General features: G+C 40.0%; 1 protein-coding gene across 3 annotated transcripts; it reads left to right on the top strand.

Annotated features, from left to right (window-relative positions):
* The first annotated feature begins 160 nt into the window (after positions 1–160).
* kpna5 (karyopherin alpha 5 (importin alpha 6)) lies at positions 161–22403 on the top strand. Of its 3 annotated transcripts, none has more exons than XM_042423102.1 (14): positions 161–305; positions 4472–4605; positions 5934–6035; positions 6179–6278; positions 8548–8642; positions 9861–9992; positions 13601–13689; positions 13782–13881; positions 14025–14188; positions 18071–18149; positions 18264–18389; positions 18478–18605; positions 19091–19269; positions 20344–22403. In XM_042423102.1, exons 2-14 carry the CDS (start codon positions 4477–4479, stop codon positions 20529–20531), a joined length of 1611 nt encoding a protein of 536 aa, XP_042279036.1. In that variant the 5' UTR covers positions 161–305; positions 4472–4476; the 3' UTR covers positions 20532–22403. The 3 variants fall into 3 exon arrangements, with proteins under 3 accessions (XP_042279036.1, XP_042279035.1, XP_042279038.1); XM_042423101.1 differs by having other exon boundaries at positions 162–285; XM_042423104.1 differs by lacking the exon at positions 161–305 and adding an exon at positions 5149–5294 and having other exon boundaries at positions 4516–4605.
* Positions 22404–22511: the final 108 nt, after the last annotated feature.

Raw genomic sequence — 22511 nt, 5'->3', positions numbered from 1 at the left:
TATACTGCATTGACATGCATCAGTAGACGCATGGGAGATGAAATAGTCACTTCTCGTTTATTTTGAAGAAAAATATCCGGTTCGGCTCTAGCTAACTCTTACGAAATTAACACGTTTTACGGAAACCGGAACACCGGCCGGCAGCTGACGGAGGTGACGTGTAGTGTTGTTAATGCGAGGGGTTTGCTGGGAAAGTTTTATTAAGACGCCATTTTGCTATCAGAGGCTGAAGCAGAGGGAGAGAAGGAGAGGTTATCGCTGTTAAAAACCCGCACGCATTTTCAGGTACATTAGAGCTTCAGTGGGTAAGAATCAGTGCTTATATGTGTTATGAGATCTGACGTTGTTGCCATTGCAACTAAATACACCTGTGATAACATTATCTGACCCAACGCAGCATTAGTGAAGGAGCTAGCGTGAAGCTAGTGCAGAAACAGACTGGTAATAGCCCAAAAACATTTTGCTCTTTTCCATGGAGAGATGCTGCTAAATCTTAAATTAGTAAAACATAGTGTTGCTGGTTGGGTTGACGTCAGCTGTACGTATGTAGTGTTAATCTTGACTGACTCTAGGTCATGCTTTGGTGGTTTTGTGCTGTAACTGTCAGCAGTACAACGTTAGCATGCACGGAGTTTAGCATGACCTCCTCCTTCCTGTGTTGGAGAAATATGTCCGTTTAAAACCAGAAATGATGCTGAAAGATTGTACACAGTGACAGACAAATTACACTAACAATGAACTGTCCTATAGGAATTTTGGAAACATTCACTCAATGACTAAGATGAAAACAATAGTTTTATTTTGTACGAATTTGTTGTGGTTGTTTTGCACCTCACGGTTTAAAATTATAGTATGTGATATGAACTTAAATGGTTCCCATCCTCAGCGTTTGGAAATTGATCGTGGTTCCTCTGCATAACGTTAAAGTTGGGGACTACCATGACTGTAATAAGTATTGTTCTATTCCCAAATTATGCTGCCTGTCATAAATCCTAATTTGCTTGCTAATAATCATCAGAAAGTCAAACAAAAAACCCAAAACAATTTGCTTGCAGTATGAAACAATGACCATATCCTATGGTCACAGTACCATTCCGCATACTCAGCACTGTGTGATAAAACCTATTAATCCTCCCTGCCAGACAAATATAAATATTAGTATTTATTTATCTACAAAGCTGTTGTTTGAAAGTTGCCATCTTACTGTGTATCTACCTTTTGCTTTTCTGGAACTGAACTTTCCCCAGTGTTTGGATGATACCTCACAAACCCTGTATCAGACATGATCAAGGAAGAAAACCTTTTTAATCTGCTCATTGTATAGGGTTGGGTGTATGATAGGGGCTACTATCAGGGTCATAAGTATAGTAGAATGTCAAATATGTGAATGTGTAAAAACGTTTTGATCAAATGAATTCAAATGTTTGGTGCGTAAAAAAAACATCTGAACAAATAGAATTAATTTTTGAATCTGTAAGGAGGATCTGCAGCTTTGCATGACATTTTGTGAACAAATGTAAGAGTTGCACAGAATATTTCCAATGTGTGAGTGCATAAAGAAGATTTACACAAAGGTTTGCAGTTACACATCAGGTTTGCAGTTACATGTCTGTTTGTGGGTGAATTTTTTTTTTTTTTTTTTTACACAGAACTTAATTGTATGTGTCAATCCCAAATTCACAGCTACTGAATCAAATTTATGGCTCAATCCCAATGTCCCCCCTAAGCCGTAAGCCCTGAACCCTCATAGACTTATCAGGTGACTGACGTCACCTGATAAGTGATTGAGTGCAAGAGGTTGCAAGGACTTGAAATGGTTTAAATAGGAATGGGACAGCACTTTAGCAATATATCACATTACCTTGACAACACCAAAACATGTTGCCTATAATTGTGGGTTTGGGACTTTTTGTTCAATACTTTATTGCCATATCAATATGACTGACTGGAATTTGTCTTGGTGAGCTCACTTAAAAAAAACAGAGACAAAAATAGTAAAACCACTCATTCATAAAGCACATAATACATTAAACAAAGTATAAAACAGATAGGTAATGTCCAGCATATAAAATAATCACAAGCACATGCAGTAAAGTAAGGGACTGACTGTCTGCCAGGCTGTTGCCTTACAGAATGGACAAGAGGTGTTGACAATCAATCTACTTGTTTTTGTCAAAACAGCATCATTAAGAAAAAATTGAAATAAATGGTTGATGAATAAAGTAGGTGTGTAATGTAACCTATGCTTGCATTCCTCAGATTTCATGTGTTTTTATGTATCTTAAACCCTTGTTAATGTAGTGTTTCTTTGTAAATGTAGGCATACCAGCACACCCACTATGCCACGCTGAACATCCACGTGTCAGTATGTTTACCGTTTTTTTTTATCTTTTCTTTTAATTCCCTTCCCCAGACTTTGCCTGAGGGAACTACCCTCAGGCAAATTTTGCAAAGATGCAGATTTACAGAAAGTGTGCATAAAGGGCTCAAAATGTCTGCTGGAGAGCCCTCATACACTTGACGATATGACAATGGCACAACCGTAAGCCCTCGCGGATTCCAGTCCGCATGTCGATGTGTCCTTGGGCAAGATACTTAACCCCAAATTGCTCCTGATGGCTGTGCCATCAGTGTGTGAATGTGTGTGAATGATTAGATTTCCTCTGATGGGCAGGTTGGGACCTTGCATGGTAGCCCCTGTACCCATTCAGCGTATGAATGTGTGTGAAGGGGTGAATGTGACTCATAGTGTAAAAGCGCTTTGAGTGGTCGGAAGACTAGATGGGCGATATACAAGTACAGTCCATTTACCATCCATTTACCTTTAAATTGAAAGTCAAATGGAATCATGGATTTGGAGAATTGTGACACTCCTACTAAGGAGGTAGCCTGTTAGCATTGTCGCGTGAACCGGAGAGCCATTAGTTTGTTCAAATGGCGTCCAGAAGATGCCAGTTTCCCACTCAGTGAATAAATCCTCATGTTTAATGGTGCCACTGACCAGTGTTACAAATCATCCGGTTTTCCTAGTTACTGGTTACCTTTGTTTGTAAACGTTGGGAGTTTCTCATGGTGACAGCAGATGTTCCAATCATGGAGAGGAAATGTAGCTCACCTTGCAAATGCCTGATTATGATTTTATATCCTGATGATTTTATTCCTTTAGATTTAACACCTGGTATCAAAACCTGGGTGGGTTTTTTATTTTGAAGAAAATACATCAAAATATGGTTAAGAATAATTCTGATCCCACAGTTTCACTGAACTCTATAAACCATCAATAAGCTGAATTAATCAGATGGATAGTGTAGTCTATGAAATTATGAGTGATATAAATCATAATCAGGCATTTGCAAGGTCAGCTACATTTCCTCTCCATGATTGGAACATCTGCTGCCATGAGAAACCTGACATTTACAAACAAAGGTAACCAGTTAACAGGAAAACCAGTTGATTTGTAAGACTGGTAACGATTTAACTGCTAACTGTTGTTCTCTGACCGTCTGTTGACTGGAGGCTTCAAGTTCACAGCAACCACATCAACACTTCCAGCCCAAGACATGCTTGGTGCTTCAGAATAAAAGCACCATTGGTTCTGCTTTGATTCATTTCATTATAACAGTACATTGTTTGAACCGGTGTTACCATGTTAAACGCAACTGTTGCATAAATGGTCTTAAAATGACAATAATATCGTTTCTTGCAATTATTTCATTCTCTGGGCAGCACTTCGCAAAAAAGCACGGCGTGAGAGGCAGTTTATCAAAGGGTGCCAGTGAAAATGAAGCTGCAAAAGACTCAACAGAGAAACATTCACATTGAAGTCCTGTGTGAAAAATTCATTCAAAATCCATTGACAATTTAATATAACGATGATTGATGATGGATCACTCACTAACTAGTGATTGAAGTTACAACTAGTTTTTACTGAAACAAGTCCACATTTACCCACTAAATAGGCGCGGAATGAAACAGTGGATCCTAACATTACTTTATTTTCAAATATCATCCATGTTGCTTGTTCCACACCTACAAACAAGGCCTGTTTTAAATGGTGTATTTTTATATGGGAGTTCAGCAAGTGTCGTTAAGTTCAGAGACTGTTCAGTTGGGGTGTGCTTTCAGCACCTTCAGCAGACACGCCCCCACCGTTTCAGAGCATGGCAGGAGGATTTAGGAGGAAGCGTCAAATGTGGGACAAAAGTATTTGTGCTCATAGATTTAATTCGTAGCTGTAAACTTGGGATTTACACATACAATTGAGTTCTGTATGAGCTTTCTTCACCCACAAACAGATACGTAACTGCAGACCTATTTTGTAACTGCAAACCTTTGTGCAAATCTTCTTTCTGCACTATATCCTCTCTCGAGCCAAATGTTGTCAGAGTCATAGAGCCTCAACATTTAATGATGTTTGCTTTTGATGAATAAGTTCACCTCAATTTAAAACTGCCTGTCCTGGACTCTTCAGACACGATGGCAAGCCCAGGCAAAGAGAACTACAGGATGAAGAGCTATAAGAACAAAGCGCTGAATCCTCAGGAAATGCGTCGAAGGAGAGAGGAGGAAGGAATCCAGCTTCGAAAACAGAAAAGAGAGGAGCAGGTAAACGCTGTCTCACCTTGAACCACTTGATTAAAACCCTTTTTACATTAAGTTTAATGTATGTAATCTAGACTTCCTGATTTTGTTACAGCCCTAGGATTGGGAACCAAAAACTGGTTCCAACTTAGAACCAAATCCAAAATGCCAAGAACCGGGTACCTGTTAAAAAAAAATTGAATTTTGGTTCTGCTTATCGGTTCCTTAAACACGATAACCCTTTATTGTTACTAACAAAGGCTACATATCTGCAAGGACGTGGCTATCTGCCAGGACTTGTCTACATCATGCATCAATGCAACAGCGTGTCAATTTGTTTAGATACAAGCATGCATGGCTAATGTCACAACAGTGTGAAAGATGAACCAGTAAATGCTCAAAAGTGTGGCTTCACTTCATTAAAGAAAATGACGAGGCAAAGTACAATCCGTGTGGGAAGCTAATTAGCTGTAAGTCTGGTTGTACATCAGATTTGACCAAACATTTAAGGCAGCAGAGTGTTGATCCAAAAAAATGTCCAGTGTTTGATGTCTTGCGGTCTCCTAGCCCAAGTGTGACATCAGCCAGCGCTAGCACCTCCAGTAGAGCCAGGGATACCTAGCCACGACACACCATTCTCCTTGGCAATAAAGGGAAAGATGACCAAGGAGAAAACTGAGGAGTGTCAAATACCACAGCATCCACAAGAAAATGTATGTACTGACTGTGGATCATACTTTTTTATTGTATGTATTTACTTTGTGAATGTTCCGTTAAAAAAAAAATTAAAAATTAAACAATAAAAGTCAAAGTAAACACTTAAAAGAGTAAAGATATTTTTGTTATCTAAACATTTGACCTTTTTTTTTACCATGTTGTAATTGAAACTGGGAATCGATGAGAACAGTAATCGATAAGCAGAATCGGAATCAATAAAATTCAAACAATACCATACCCTATATAGCACCCTTAAATTCCCAAATTCCTTCCCAGCTCACTCCCTGTGTTTTGAAACTCAACACATTTCAGTTATATCTCAAGACATCAACAGTAGGATATTTCAAATTTGGAGCATTTTGGTTTAATCATGAGTATTTGTGAGTATAACACATGACATTATGGATTTGATTATCATGGCTGTTGTATTAATTTAAATGAATGCAAGTCTGAAAAGTCTTAAAATGATCAACATTGTGTTTTTGTAATTCAGGGCTTCATAATGGCTCAATTACAGTTAAACCTCTGCACTTTTTCATATGTGCTGGTGTGTGCATGTCACAATCAGTTCATCAAACCATTGTGGTAAAAATATAAACAGCAGCTTAATCATGTGACATTCACTCTGCCCACAGCTGTTTAAGAGGAGAAATGTATGTGTACCTACAAGTGATGAATCAATGCTGGAGTGTCCAATCCAGGATCCAGACATCAGTTCCACAGTACCTGTTGCAGGTGTAAGTGTTGGTCTTCTGTTGTGTTCATCTGGCCTGGCATTATAGCTAAAGCCATATCAAATTTCTATTAAGGTCACTTTCTTTCTGTAATTGTGAACATGATTTTAATTTTGAATATTTCTGTAATGTTGACTTTTGTGCAGGATGGGGTCATTACTCCAGACATGATTCAGATGATCTTCTCTGAAGACCCAGATCAGCAGCTAATCGCTACACAGAAATTCAGGAAATTACTCTCCAAAGGTTTGTGTTGCATCCGTGGAATTCTAATATCAGCATAATATATTCAATATCAAGTAAGACATACTTCAGTATGGAATTTCAGGACTAATAAATATAAGCAGTAATTATTTGTTTGTCCTGGTCGATACTGATATGATAATATATAGGATATAGGATAATATAATAATATTAATCTTATAATTGCAAAAATGTAAAGAGAACAGTAAAGGCTATATTTTGAGATTGACAAGTTTATTTTTCTAACCCAACTTCAATATTTAGAGAGCCTCCACCATCCTTAAAATGAAAAATACACATTTGTTGTAAACTTGTTTGTAATAACCTTGGTTTATTTTACTTGCATGCAGACCAATTAACACCAGACCATAACTCTTTATAAACAAGGATGTGAAAATAACGTTAAATACTGTTGAACTGATTCATGGTTAACTAATGCCCTCAGAGTCCACTGTTTTGAAAGGCTGCAGGTCTTTTACAATAAACTGGTTAACAACCTGGTGGCATCAGTCATCCTCCCTCTGCTGATGTGAACAGACTCTCTGCTGCAGGTGCTGCTGGCAGAGAGGAGAGCTGGTTGGTCTCTGGCTCAAAGTCTGCAAGAATTCAATTCATTTAAGATACTTGGCTAATAAGGCTCAATCATTACAATTAGCATTCATTTAAAGCTGGTTAATAATGGTTCACTATGAGCATAATAAGCTCTGTATAGTTGTAAAAAAATTCCAGTTGTAGATTAAGTGAGTTTATGTTCTGCTGGTTCAACAGTTGTTTGATAAATTGTTGGTACTGTCTCCCTTACTGGCAGATTTTGTTGCACTTTTTGATAACGAGCATTGTTGTTCACTTGGGTAAAGTATAACATAAAGTCCATTTCATTCTCTCTGCTGTGGCCTCTGTCCCGGCGTGTGTGTGTGTGTGTGTGTGTGTGTCTGTGTGTGTGTGTGTGTGTGTCAGCCCCGCCTTGGTGCCAACAGGCACCAATGCAGAGGCAAAAATTCCTATTCAGAAGCAGATTTTGAGTAGCATTACTAGTCTTGGCCAAGGAACCTCATTATCAGCATAATTATCAGCTAATATTTCCATTATTCGAGCACTGAAGTAAAAGGAAAAAAATATTATTTTCTTATTTATCGGCCTTCGCTATATTGTCCATCCCTTTTATTAAGTCCAAGTAATAATCTCTCACAGCTTTATCTATGTATCTGTTTACTGCTCTTTAGTCTGTTGATGAAGATTTTACTTTTTGCAGTGCATTGTTGACGGGACTGTGTTGTTACACACTGTACCTGAACTAAGGATGGGAATTGAGAACCGGTTCCAGTTGAGTTGTTCCAATCCATCGGAATTGTATGCCTCCAAGCTTATCAATTCCTTTTATCAATGCCCAGGCATGTGATGTTGACAGAAAAAGGCGGAATTCAACTGGGAGGGCAGTGCAGCAGACTGTCTACAGTGTGTACATGCTAGAGTTATCTTCGGTTATCTTGTAATTCATCTTCAAAAAAGGCAGCGGTTGCAAACATTTTTTGATTTAGTGAGTAAATAAATTACCTTTTGTGAGATGAACATGAAGTATACTGTGAACTTTCTACGCCATCACCGCAGAGTGGAGCAGCAGTGACAAATGGGATGAGACCAGCTGACCAACACACACTGCAGAATTAAACAAATTAAACCAACACTGAGGTCAGAAAAAGAGAGGAGAATAGAAAATAACTCAGTGCTCAGTCTTTTTCACCTCAAAAACCCTGCATCCGTTCAGCGTCTTGGACAACAATGGCTTTCCCTGGAGCTAAAGGTGCAGCAGAGAGGCTCCTCTCCACTGCTGGAGACATAGCGTTAATGTTAAACACAGCGGAGCACTCCTCCCCCTCATTGTGTTATTCTCATACAGACAGGAGACTGTAAGATGCTTTCAAATTCATTCATTTAAACAGTTAACTTTTGGTTGCAGACCATTCATCATATTTACCAGTTATGTTTCATTTATTCATCAGCATGCAAGATCATTGATAATAAAACAGTTGTGTTGACACAAAACAAATTCCGCAAAACCATCACAGTGTTGACCACTAAAGACAGAAAAAATAATAAATGAGTAATTAAAAGCTGATATAAAAAAAGGAAAAGAAAATTACACTTTCTACTGAACACAAAGGTAACAGAGGCTTTTAATCTCTTTTTGCATATACTTGATGAGAGCCATTGCTTTCTTTTAAATCAAGTTAAATTCAATGAGAGATTAGTCGTGTTGTGTTCTTCTGTGCAGAGCCCAACCCTCCTATAGATGAGGTCATTTCCACTCCTGGTGTTGTGAATTGTTTTGTGGAGTTCCTGAAGAGGAGTGAAAACTGCACACTGCAGGTAAGAGCTTCACTACACAGCAGACAGCCTGTATGCCTGAAGCTATGATTAGCAAGACATATCAGACATATAAACTTAGCACAATAAGTAAGGAAATTTGTGTTTGGTAGATTATTTCTTTGTTGTAACAATGCTTCTTGGCAATAAATCTTATACGGTTGGAAAGCCTGTTTATTTCCCTTTTAAATGGTGCCACATTTGTAAGGAACATGCATTTGTGGGATGAGCAGCAGAGCTGAGCATGTGGGTTGCACCTATGAAAAATTTGCCAAATCTTCTCTGCCAATGCCAAACAGCTTATTTTGCTGTTGCTATTGACTTGTTTTGAGCTTCTGGTACCCCCAAGTGCTGCCAATCAGGTGCCTGACTGGCACCTGATTCGTGCCAGACGACCAACACAACCACGTTGGCTGACTTGTGACAAATGCTGGTTGAAGAATGGGATGCCATCCCACAGCAGTGTGTGACCAGGCTGGTAACCAGCATGAGGACCAGGCTGTTGTGGCTGCGTATGGTTCTTCCACATGCTTCTGAGGCTCCTGTTTGTTAAATGAATAAATTGTTAAATTGCCAATATGTGTAGTTCTCTTGTTTCTTCAAACTTCAATCATCCAGTACACCAAACACCAAACAAGAGTCAATGGCAGAAAAATAGCTGTTTGGTATTGGCAGAGATTTGTCAAATTTTTCATGGGCGCAACCCACATACTCAGCTCTGCTGCTCATCCCACAAATGCATGTTCTTTACAAATGTGGCACCATTTAAAAGGGAAATAAACAGGCTTTCCAACCGTATAAGATTTATTGCCAAGAAGCATTGTTACAACAAGGAAAATTTATTTCTTAAGTTTATTTAGTCATCTGAACGTCTAAATGGTTTTTAAAAATCAAATAAGAACTATGGTTTTCCAGTATAGAGTGCCACATCTTCTACTGAAAACATGGTACTAAACACATATCTTGTGCTCACCATGTAATGTGAGCAGTGATTTGATCTCAAATGTACCTACCAAGAATAACTTGTACCAGGCAATGTAATGAATGTATTTAATTAATCTGAAATGTCACTTCAGCAGTCCAGAACTTAAAATGATCTCTATTGCTCGATTTGTAGTTAATTGTGAAGCAAATAATTGCACAAGAAAAATGTCAAGTAATAAACTTGGCCCTAGTCATTTCAGAGTGTGGATTGACTATGATGTCATTTTTGTGAAACAGTTTGAGGCAGCCTGGGCTCTAACCAACATTGCCTCAGGTACCTTCCTGCACACCAAGGTGGTGATTGAAACAGGAGCTGTGCCCATTTTCATTGAGCTGCTGAACTCCGAGTATGAGGACGTCCAGGAACAGGTGAGAGCCTACAAGATAACACATTAAATATGAGCTTATGCGTTATTGTTAACCATAAAACTGTATATATTTGAAATAAGTCTTTGTTGAAACAGTGTATTGTTAAACTGCTGGCTCGGATTTTTGCTTGTATTGTATAATTGTGGTCTGGTAACACACCACAAAGGAATTAACTGAGGACAGATATCGAGTAGACTTTATAGCAAAAAAACAATATGAAGCCTTTCTGCACCTGACCGAATAAACACACCACTTAGAAGTGGATGATATAACGAAAAGCTGTATACCACGAGAGGATGTAAATTTGTTATCTCTGGTTCTAGTAAACCATTGTGGGCACTGGGCAATGTTGCAAACATAATGAGTGGGACTGATTATAAGATTGTATTTTTTTTATGATTAGACGCATAGTTTGTCAGTTATTTAATTTGCTGCATCTAATGATTATTTTCGTTATTGATTAATTTGCTGATTATTCTCTCGATTAATTGATTATTCGTTTTGTCTATGAACTGTTTGAAAATTGTGAAAAATGTCTGTTTCTCAGAGCTCAAGGTGGCATCTTCAAATGTCTTGTTCTGTTTGATCAGCAATCCAAAATCCAAAGACATTCAATTTACAATGATATAGGTCTATATTTATAATCTGGGCTCTACTGGAATATCTTTGCATGATTTACAGTAAAAACAAACAAACAAACAAAAAACTCCTTGTTCATCTTATACTTGCCCTTTTTGCAGCACTTTAGTTCAGCCTTTGTCTGAAGCAGGCTGTTTTACCTCCTGTCTCTTGAAGGACCCCCTCTGATGAGCCTACTCTGTTCTGATTGGTTAGCTCCAGGAAGCTTCCCCTCAGCAGACCTCCGCCATCTCCAGAGGCTATGTAAACAAACAGTAGTAGTACAGTGGAAACCGCTTATAGTGATCAACTGCTTATATGGATCAAAAAGCTCGGGACAGAATCATTCCCATACAAATGCTGTTTAAATATTTCGCTCACAGTAATCAAGTAGTCCGCTTATAGTGTTCATTTTCGGTCTTTTCACACATAAATACATAGGAGAAAAAAAATTTAAACTACAGTAATTCCTCTTTCTTTTTACTTTACTCCCATAGTACACGTATGATGTGTATTTAGCAACTGCAGCACCATTATCAGGCATTGCGGTGACGTTATGACATGGATACTTCAGATTCATCAGATAACATGAGTCAGATACAGCTTCTCTCTGTCTCTTTGGTCGCTAATTTCATCTCTGACGGTTAAATGTCTCTCTTTGTGGCTGTTGTGTGAATTTATCTCCTTAACAAGAATGCAGCAGAGTTCATATAATGTGCTGTAGGTAGTTTGCTTGTTGAAGTTACAGTGAGCTGTCTGGACTCCCTCATTCATTTGGAATTGATCCTGTTTTTAATTGAGTGGTTGTTCAGTCACCTGTTGATGTTGTGTAATTAGTGAATGAGTGTGCAGGAGGTCTGGCTGCTTGTTGTGACAATCTCGTTTTTTTTAAGCTGAGTTGTATATTGAGTAATAAGCTTAAAATAACAAGTGTTAACATGTCAGCTTTGTAGACTATATTGCATATAGATAAGAGTGTCTAAGTCATGTATTTGATACATGCATTAATACTTTTTGTGAACCTACACTTTTAGATCTGTGAATGTTTTTAGTATTCAGTCATTCTAGTATTCAGCACTGATCTGTACCTGTATCAGATTATAAGCTTTGTGGTACTTTATATATTTCTGTATACCAAGAAAATACATCGGAAACGTGTAAATCATGTGATATGTTGTCTATTTTTGATGAGAACATAAATCTGTTGTCACAATAGAACACTATAAATCTGAATTTTACTTTGTTGGTAAAATGACACATTCAGAACCACTCCACGGCTAAAATGAGCACTTCTTTGTTTAGAAACAATATGTATATGCCAAATGTAGCCTATTTAAAGAAGCAGCCTTTTCACCACTCAGGGGTTTTTGTTTTTGAAAGCAAATAGTTTTATTGGCATATAAAATTGCCCCCCACCCCTCCGATTTCATTGGGTGGGGGCCGCCAGGCCAACGAGAACCCCCGCCAGGCCAAAAATAATTTTTTAAATGTCAAAAATAACGCCCAATGTCCATTCATTTGCAAATCAATAGCGTTTGGGAGCCTCTGAGCAGCGCGGTTTCAAAACGTGAGTCAATGTCTGTGTTGTTGCCTAGGAAAAACCAGGTAGAGTAACTCCTTTTAAGGAATAGGACAGAGTGTAAGCGAGGGAGTGGTACAGCGATTGCGTCTCTCCAAAAGTTGATTCGGGTTCAACTTTCTCACTTCGGGCCGCTGCGGCCCCCACCCCCACACCTAAATTAACAACCCATGTGCTGCCAGCTGTTTACCTGAGGCTGGTTCTGTGTGCACATTGAAATAATGACAGGGAAAAGAAAGTCTCTCAATGAAAAACGTAGTTTCCTTGAAGCTTATGACAAACTGCCAAAAACAAACCAACAAGATGCAGCAGTGAAACAACAAGCGTATTTTGAAACGGTCAATAAAATTCAGTAAATAGCAAAGCTGCCTGTTGTTTCATTACTTTATATTCATGTAATAAATATACAAATGTCAATAAGATAGTAATCTGCATGAGAAATTAAATAAGGAAGAAAAATTTGGTTATAATAATCACCAGCTTATAGTGATCAATTTGACCCGGACAGACGTGATCACTATAAGCAGTTTCCACTGCAGTAGGATTTCACTGCCTTTTCTCATTCTTGACTCAAAATGGTTTCCAATTCTCAAATACATCTGTACATGTTTGAAAGCCCAAATCCAATCTGAAATATGAGAGTGGACAATGCAAACAACACATGGGAAAAACCTTAGCAACATGCATGCACGAACAACGTCATAACGAGGAGGAAGTAGAAGTAACATCGCAAATGAAGCAGTCAGAGCAGGTTGAAGCCTGGCATTGATCCAGGTTCCAGTACACTTGTTGCCCATACCAGCGCAAACGGGCCTGACGGTGAGGGGCAGTCATGGCAGGCCTCCTGGCAGCCCTATGGTGATTGGCTGCTTGCAGTCTGTTCCGGATTGTCTGGGCAGATAGCCGTCAGCCATATCGTCCTGCAAACCTTGACTGCAAATCTGTAGAAGACAGTCTACGGTACCTAAGTGTTGACAGGGTGAGGAAATGGTCTTCTTTGGGTGTTGTCTTCGCGGCCTGTCTCTGACATCCCCCGTTATATGGAACTTGGCCTTCACTTTGGAGATGGTACTAGGGCTCACTCCAAATAATGCCGCAACTTGGTTTTGCGGAACACCAGCTTGAATTTGCCCTATCGCACAGGCCCTATCCAGATCAGTCAAACATGGCATGCCGATTCTTGGAGCAGACACCTACTGACCACTGTAACAGAGCCCATGCTCAGAGGTGCTGCCAGTCAGGTGCCAATCAGGCCAATGAGTCATATGATAATCTTAATAGTTCACTGATTGGTGTAGTACATCTGTCCAATCAACACACAACAATGCATTAAGTGTCATAGGCAATGCTGAGCTGGTGAGATGTACTGTTGGACTACAGTGTGTACAGTGACTTGTGTGGTGTGTTTCAGGCAGTGTGGGCGTTGGGGAACATAGCTGGAGATAATGCCGAGTGCAGAGACTATGTGCTCAACTGTGGCATTCTGCCATCTCTACAGCAGTAAGTGTCCTTGCTCTCAGTGTATTTTGTGTCCATCTGAATTTGTTGTATGTGATGTGATAACATCTGGATCCTTTTTTTGTCATATCCAGACTGCTCGCTAAATCCAACCGTCTCACAACAACCCGCAATGCAGTATGGGCGCTGTCAAACCTGTGCCGGGGGAAGAACCCACCACCTGATTTTGCCAAGGTCAGTCCAGTTGTCATGACTGAATTGGAATACTGGAGCCCATTGTCTTTATTTCTGTTTGCAGCATTTATTCTTTAACTGTTAATTCAGCTCTGATCGTAAACTGTCCCTCTGTCTTTGTCCTTGTCTCTGGTGTCTGTCAGGTATCTCCTTGTCTCAGCGTACTATCCAGGCTTCTGTTCAGCAGTGATCCAGATGTGCTGGCTGATGCTTGCTGGGCTCTGTCCTATTTGTCTGACGGCCCTAATGAGAAGATCCAGACAGTCATTGACTCCGGGGTCTGCCGCCGGCTGGTGGAGCTGCTCATGTAAGAAGCTGTTAACAGCTCATTATAGGAGAGGAGTTATTAGGTGATTCACTAGAGGAACAGCAGGCCAAGCTGAATTTTCAAAATATTAAGATGGCATGTATGTGATAATGCCTGACCAGGTGTCCTGATATGATAAGGTAATGGACAGGGCAAGGCTACTTATTAAAGGGAAAAGGGATGTGTTTAAGTTGTCACCACTTTTAACTGCTTGTAGGCAGTTCAACCCAGTGGATAGGATTGTCTCATCTCTGATTTATCTGGTAATGCAGTGTGGTTTCCTGCAGTTTACTGTACTTTACACACTGATCTAGACTGGGTATTAATAGCAATGTGTGAAAAAATTAATTCTTCTGAGAATCACAATTCTTATATTCTACAATTCTGAATCAAATTACAAATGTCAAGATTCAAGATTTGTAATAATGTTAGTTATTAATGTTGACAGACCAAAAGAGGCGGAACTCAACCTTGAGGCTAGTGTACATTGCACACGTGCTTGAGTTTTCTTGCAGTTCATCTTCAAAAAAAAGCAAACATTTGGATTTTACAAAATGTATTTAAACTTAATAATTAGCGATGCAAGACAAAGGTGAAGTATTCTGTGAATACTTCATACGCCATCACCCAGAGGCTTATGTTAGCACTGCACTGAACACGAACACTGTAGCACATTACAAAACTTCAAGTCTGTGGTGGGGTAAAAAAAAATGTCTGAAGTCCTGTGCCTGCACAGTGCTTTGGTTTATGATGGCTTTCAAGGTTGTTTTTTTTCTATTGCCTACATTGTAGAACAATACTTAAGACATCAAAACTATAAAATAACACATATGGAATCATGTAGTAAACAAAAAGTGTTAAACAAACCAAAATATCTTTCGTATTTTAGATTCCTCGAAGTAAGCATTGTTTGCTTGGATGACAGCTTTGCACACTCTTGGCATTCCCTCAACCAGCTTCATGAGGTAGTCGCCTGGAATGCTTTTCCAACAGTCTTGAAGGAGTTGCCCTGTATGCTGAGTACTTGTTGACTGCTTTTCCTTAACTCTGCGGTCCAACTCATCCCAAACTATCTCAAATGGATTTAGGTCAAGCAAGGTGGAGGCCAGGTCATCTGATGCAGCACTCTCCTACTTGGTCAAACAGCCTTACATAACCTGGAGGTGTGTTTTGGGTCATTGTCCTGTTGAAAAACACATGACGGTCCCATTATGCACAAACCAGATGGGATGGCGTGTTGCTGCAGAATGTTGTGGTAGTCATGCTTGTTAAGTGAGCCTTGAATTCTGAATAAATCACCAACAGTATCACCAGCAAAGCCCACCCACACCATCACACCTCCTCCATGCTTCACGGAGGGAACCACACGTGCAGATACACTCCCCTCACCTTCTCTGCGTCTCATGAAGACATAACAGTTGGAACTGAAAAATCTCAAATTTGGACTCATCAGACCAAAGTACAGATTTTCTCTGGTCTAATGTCCATTCCTCGTGTTTCTGTTGTTATTATTGGTCTCCCTCACTAGTGATATCTTAGCAGCAATTTAACCATGAAGGCCTGATTCACGCAGTCTCCTTCGAACAGCTGATGTTGAAATGTGTCTGCTACTGGAACTCTGAGAAGCACAATGTGGGCTGTAAATTGAGTTGTTAATTGGTGATTTTTGAGGCTGGTAACTGTAATGAACTTCTCCACTGCAGCAAAGGTAACTCTTCCTTTCCTGGGGCTGTCCTCATGAAAGCCAGTTTCATCATAGCGTTTGATGTTTTTTGCGACTGCACTTGAAGGAACTTAGTCTGTGTAAGGGAAAATCAGAGATTTCTTTTGAAACACATTATACATGTTAGAAAATAATCCTGATGTTGTACAGGGCAAATCGACATGACCGAGTGATTGTGGCCACATGAACCTTAAAGGTTAGTTGGCCATCGATCATGACATCCAAGTTTGGGGCAGACTTTGTGAGCATGAGTTAGGTTAAGACAGGAAGAGCTGGGTATCGTCAGCATAGCAATGGTATGAGAAACCATGGGAGCGGATGATTGTGCCAAGTGAGGTGGTGTATTTTGAGAAAAGAAGGGGACCAAGCACTGACCCTTGAGGAATGCCTGTGGATAAGCTCTGCGGTTTGGACACTTCTCCCCTCCAATATACTCTAAAATATCTGCCTGAGAGGTAGGACATGAACCAGCAGAGGGCAGATCCTGAGATACCAAGCTCAGTGAGTGTGAAGAGGAGGATTCTGTGGTTAACTGTGTCAGCTGACAGATCTAGCAGCGAAAGGGCTGAAGATTGACCAGCAGCTCTAGCTGAGCATAGTGATTCCGTAACCGATAGAGAATGTCTCGGCAGAGTGCCCCCACTTAAAGCCAGACTGATTTTGGTCTTACAGGTTGTTCTCAGAAAGGAATCCAGAGACTTGGTTAAAGACTGTGTGCTCAAGTATTTTTGATAGGAAGGGCAGGAGTGAAAACCATCTGTAGTTTTCAACCTGGGCTGGGTTGAGTGTTTTTTTTGAGCAGACTTTGGAGACTTCCCCTCAGTCAGAGGGGAGAATGAGGAGAGTGTGGCGCTGTTTAGGCTTGCCATGGTGGTCGATGTTACACGATGTTGGAACATACACTGATTACATGACTTGCCCACCGCCAATACTGTGGTTTTCGGCGGCAGTTTCATTTTTTTCATTTTTGCCTATCAGCGCCCATGTACATCAAATAAAAAAACACCAATTTGTAAAGTATCAAGTGTGTTTTCGATACTTAGACGGATGACAGACACTACAATTATAAACTGACAGTGTCAGTCACTGTCAGTAACATGACAGTCCAGCTATACACGGAGGACGACCTGCTGGCAGCAGCCTGAAGCCCGCCATCACTAACTCTTAAATAAAAGGAAGATCTATACTAAAAATCTGATGTTAAAGATCAAAGTAAGCGCTCTTCAGATGAGGGTCATTGACAAATATCTTATTTTGTAAAATGTCAGGCATAACCAGTAACACCGGTGTTGTCACGATTTCATTAGTCGATGGGAAAATTTCCTCATCATGGCATCCCTAGACCTGTTAGCTGGAAGCTGCAGACTGAGTTGGTCATGCTCAGAACTGGTTACTGATCGCAGAGACCTTGTCAGTAAAAAATGGGGCGAACATGTCTGCACTGAGCAGAGTGAAGGGCGGAGGAGGAGGCAGAGTGAGGAGTGAGTTAAAAGCAGAGAACATTTTCCGCATGTCTGTGGTGCCACAGATCTTGTAGTTAGTTGAGCAGGTCTTGCCATAATATGGATTACTACAGTAGTGGAACTGGGCTATTTGCTGTATACCAACACTACCTCAGCACAACACAACTGATGGTCTCAAACGCATTAAGAAAGCAAATAGATTCCACCAATTAACTTTGACAAGGCACACCTGCTGGTTAAGATATTGCCAATAGTGTGCAAAACTGTCATCAAGGCAAACTGTGACTAGCTTGAGGAATCTAAAATATGAAACATATTTTGCTTTGTTTACATGTTTTTGTTTACTACATAATTTCATGTTATTTTATAATTTTGATGTCTTAAGTATTGTTCGACAATGTAGAAAATAGTAAAAAATTAAGAGAATCCCTTGAATGAGTAGTCATATCCAAACATTTGGCTGGTATTGTATACTTCATATGTCCTGCTAATCATCAGAAAAAGTATTTTTCATGGCCATGGTATAATGCTTGTTTTGAGATTCATGTAGAGATGATGATGATGATGATGAACCACATTCTAGCGAAGAATTTAAGTGTGTTTTCTCCACAATACTAATTCAATACAAAATTGCATTGAAGCTTTCTCAACATATTGTGTGAATGTTGTTTGGGTGTTTTGTTTTGTTTTTTACAGGCACAGTGACTACAAGGTGGTTTCTCCTGCTTTACGTGCAGTGGGCAACATTGTGACGGGAGATGACATTCAGACACAGGTATAGGATTGTTCACTTGTCTCAGTACACGCTGATTCCCTCACTTTATTTATTCATTGATTTATACACAAGGGAGCACATGTAATGTAATCTGATATATTACTGTTATCTCAGGTGATCTTGAACTGTTCAGCTCTGCCATGTTTACTGCACCTGCTTAGCAGTCCCAAGGAGTCCATCAAAAAGGAGGCGTGCTGGACTGTGTCTAACATCACAGCAGGAAACAGAGCTCAGATTCAGGTAAAGACTGCTTTACATGGGTTTAGTGTGTCATGTCTGAAGAAGGGCTGCCGTTCTGTGTAGCTGACATCATTTCTTCTCTTGTCAGAATGTGATTGATGCCAACATCTTCCCTGTACTGATTGAGATCCTTCAGAAGGCTGAGTTCCGCACAAGGAAGGAGGCAGCTTGGGCTATTACTAACGCCACCTCTGGAGGCACTCCTGCACAGATAAGGTATGTTTACCATACTTATCCATTCTGAAGGCAAGGAAACACTGAAATCATCATCAAGTTTTTCATGGATAAAAGGGAATATTACCAGTGATTATAGCAATACAGCACACTTTTACATTTATTGCATTCAATGTATTTAAGCTCAACTGCAGTTGGAACCAGAACAACATCATTAACAGTCTAAACAGCTTTCTGCCTTGTTGGTAGAAATGCCTATCCGGTCATATTTAAATTGATTGTATCCGCTAAAATAAAATAAAAATGGCTGTACTCTACTGTCCACCTCAGCCTGCTAGTGCCACAAAGCTGCTCTTTGTTATGACAGCCTATAGCATGAGTGTTTCACTGTATGTACGATTGAAAATTATTTGAACGGACCGTTGTGATTCAGACTCAGACTGGCAAAATACATGGGTTCACTAAACTCAGACACTAAAGAATCTGTTATATCTCCCCTCTCTTTAATACTTGTTTTGTGTGAACAGGTACCTGGTGTCTCTGAATTCCATTAAGCCCATGTGTGACCTGCTGACAGTGATGGACTCTAAGATTGTGCAGGTGTCTCTGAACGGTCTGGAGAACATCCTCAGACTGGGAGAACAGGAAGCCAAACAGAACGGAACTGGCATCAACCCTTACTGTGCTCTCATCGAGGAGGCTTACGGTACAGCTCTGCAACTCAACACACAGCTAACATATTAACACTATTCACACCCACACCTCCATTCACTTTTTAGACACTTGATAGGAATTTCCATATTTTGTTGCTGGCTCACTATCAGAAATACATCTGTGAACAGGCCAACCATTCTGCTGTTACATCCAGGTTTGTTATCTGATTAGCCTGTCAATAGGTTTCTTGTTACCGTATATTTATCTTGTTTCTGGTTGAGACTATTGAATTTATCCAGTGACTGATAAAGTAGTTTTTGCCAGAAGTGCCTTTTAATTGAAATATCTTAAACATAAACGAACAGCTAAATATCCACACAGTTTGATGTGCTTTAGAAAAATTGGATCAGTGTCATAAATATGTTTACACCAACCTACCCACAAAAAGTGTACAAGCTCCTTAAGCACATAAATGTAAAAATAGACAAAAAAATTTGATGCCTTCAAATCCAACTTTGTTATTAATGTAGCAGAAACATCAAAGAAGCCTGCAATGACTGTGGACTGTTGAATCAGGCTCTTCCAGCCACAAATAATTTGTAATTGCTCTCACCTCGTGTGCATTAGTTTCATTTAAGCCCATCTTGACCCTTCATAGTCTGACAAACAGCTGTGGAAGCGACACACTGTTCTGCAGTGTCAATGTATTTATGAGCCAGTGTCACCACCCAGTGGATGTGTTTGAAACACGTTCCTCTCACATTGAATGGAATTCATTACACACTGGTGACAACTGCTTTATTCAGCCTGTATTTTTAGTACATCCTAGCGCAGATGGTTACATTGCAGGTCATTTAACAAACCAATGTTTAGTAGAACGATCACTAGCACTGTATGTCTTGCTATGACCTCTGTGTTGTGGCCTTCAAAGTCTCCATCAAAAGAACAAAATTTCAATTTAAATCAGGTAATATCTCATTAGAGCAGTAGTTGACAGTTTTTGAAACCCAGTTCTTAAGATTCATACTACAGTTCAGTCGTTCCTGTTGTACTTTTGCCACAGAGTTGTGTGAAGTGTAGTACAAAAATATGGACTTTGTGTGTATGTGTGTCTGTGCATGCACAGGCCTGGACAAGATCGAGTTCCTGCAGAGCCATGAGAACCAGGAGATCTACCAGAAGGCCTTCGACCTGATTGAACACTACTTTGGTGTGGAGGAGGAGGATGCCAGCCTGGCGCCACAGGTGGACCAGAGTCAGGGCCAGTTCATCTTCCAGCAGCAGGAAGGACCCATGGAGGGTTTCCAGCTCTAACCCCAGGTCACCTCCACAACCCCTCCTTCTTCCAGGTTTCTAAACCCCCGCTGGAGACAGCGGCCTGCTGGCCTGCAAACTCTCTTGGGTACTCATCTTGTCTCTCCTGGGCCAGCTCCACCAGCTCCCCCCCAGACCTTCACTTCTACTATGCCTTCACCACCAACTCTGGAGAGACAGAGAGATTTGTGAATAATGAGGTGACAAGTGACAGCACATGTGGCTCATTGATGCCATTTGAGACTGTGGGGACCTGCGTGAAGGGCTCGCCTCTGCAGGTTCCCCTCCCACTGATGAGATGTCTATGCCATGGAAAGCCTACTCATGTTAAAGAAAGAATTCTGCTACAGTATGATTATCCTTTGACTTCCTGTCATATTATTTTTATCATTCTAAATGATGTTACAATTAGAAACTAGTGTCTCCAAATCAGCATCCATATCCCTTTATGAATGTGAAACTACCTCTTCAGTCTTCAGAGAAAAAGAAAGGAAGGACAGAAAAGCTCTGAATGAACGGATAGAGCATTTTCTTTTATTATGGCTAAAATCCACTCTTGAGTAAAATCCCTGGTGTTCAGATTTAGGGTTCTGTGGCTGACCTGCCAGAAGCCTGTAAGCAGGTAGTGGATGTAAATACAGTACTACTGTACGTCCTGGTTTTGTCATATTAAAACTCTGAAGCAGCTGCACATGTTCTCTGGGCTCTTTCTCCTCTCCTGTTGATTTAAATGGACTTGATGATCACCTAGAGACTTGGTGGTCTTTTATTTATTTGTCTTCTGAGATCTGTTGAGGAGCTCTTTCTCTTCTCCAGCCTTCAGCTCAGACTGAAAGCAACTGCTTCCTGAATTATATAACCGGACAACTGGCACAAGTTAGTTTGAAATCTGCAACTGTGTTGGCTGTTCACTAGTGTTTTTGCTGCTTATTTTGAATGTTCTTTATTTCAGAAAGCAGTGTCAGGGCAATGCGACATGATGCAGTGTGTGCAACAATCTCACTAGTTAATGAGATGTTTGCTTTATTTCCTACCTTGTCACCCTGAACTAGCAGCATGATGTATCTTAAATTATTTTTTTCTGTCTGCAATCGTTTCCCTTGATGTGATGGGATTAGTTGACTGAATTGGAGGGGTTTGTATATTATATATACATGTAAGAAAGTGTAAAGAAAGTATTTAAGTGGCTGTGGGAAGGTGTGATATGCTGTTGCAGTACTTACAGTCCATCACTGCTTCTACTTTATGCATCTTCAATCATTTCTGTTTGATTTTGAGGAGGTTTGTGTCAGCGGAACCTTTACACTTTGATTTTTTCATGATCTGATTTTGTGTTTGAGGTCTTACGATGGAAACAGTGTTTATTTTCCTTCTTGAGGCTCTATCTCTGAACCATGAAAAGACAGTTTTTCGATATGTGCATATTTGACTACAGCAACTTTAATTGGTGGAAAACCAAACATGAAGTCAGTCTATATTTACATGAAATGGAAAATAGTTATAATGCCGAAATTACATCAAGCACATTCAATCGTGTATAGTTTTCTAAAATCTCTGGTTTGTATGATTGTATATCATTTTTTAGGTTTTGGTAGTGTAATTGTTTTCTCCTGTTTGGGAATTAATTTGCTGTGTTCTTGTGGCTCTCAGTAGAAATCCTCTGTTAGAACTCCAGCAGCCCGTGTACAGGAGGGAATGACTGTATGCAGCCACAGTCTGTGGTTACTTACACTGACTGGACCACACAAGACTGGCAGTGAAGCTGGGTTAGGCTGCCTGTAGTGCTGCCTGGCCCCTCTGCGTTGGGAATGCACATGTGATATTGTGTAACAAAAACTAATAAATTGATCTGTTGGATACAGACCTTACACACTTGTTTCTCTGCTGTTCTGATGCTTTGCTGTTGCCTCACTTCCTAATAAATGCACAGTGTTAAGTAATGTTTATTGATATGCAGGCAAATGAATGAGACTTCTAAAG

This window comes from Thunnus maccoyii, chromosome 10, assembly GCF_910596095.1.
Source record: "Thunnus maccoyii chromosome 10, fThuMac1.1, whole genome shotgun sequence".
NCBI lineage: Eukaryota > Metazoa > Chordata > Actinopteri > Scombriformes > Scombridae > Thunnus > Thunnus maccoyii.
The sequence above is the reverse complement of the archived record's forward strand: the minus strand, read 5'-3'. Positions and strand labels throughout refer to the sequence as shown.

Excerpts from the sequence above, each read along its gene's own strand:
- kpna5 (XM_042423102.1), top strand. The coding sequence starts at position 4,477 with ATGGCAAGCCCAGGCAAAGAGAACTACAGGATGAAGAGCTATAAGAAC. Across the intron at positions 13,690-13,781 it reads ATTCTGCCATCTCTACAGCA|ACTGCTCGCTAAATCCAACC; the intron begins GTAAGTGTCCTT and ends TGTCATATCCAG. Across the intron at positions 18,390-18,477 it reads GAAACAGAGCTCAGATTCAG|AATGTGATTGATGCCAACAT; the intron begins GTAAAGACTGCT and ends TTCTCTTGTCAG.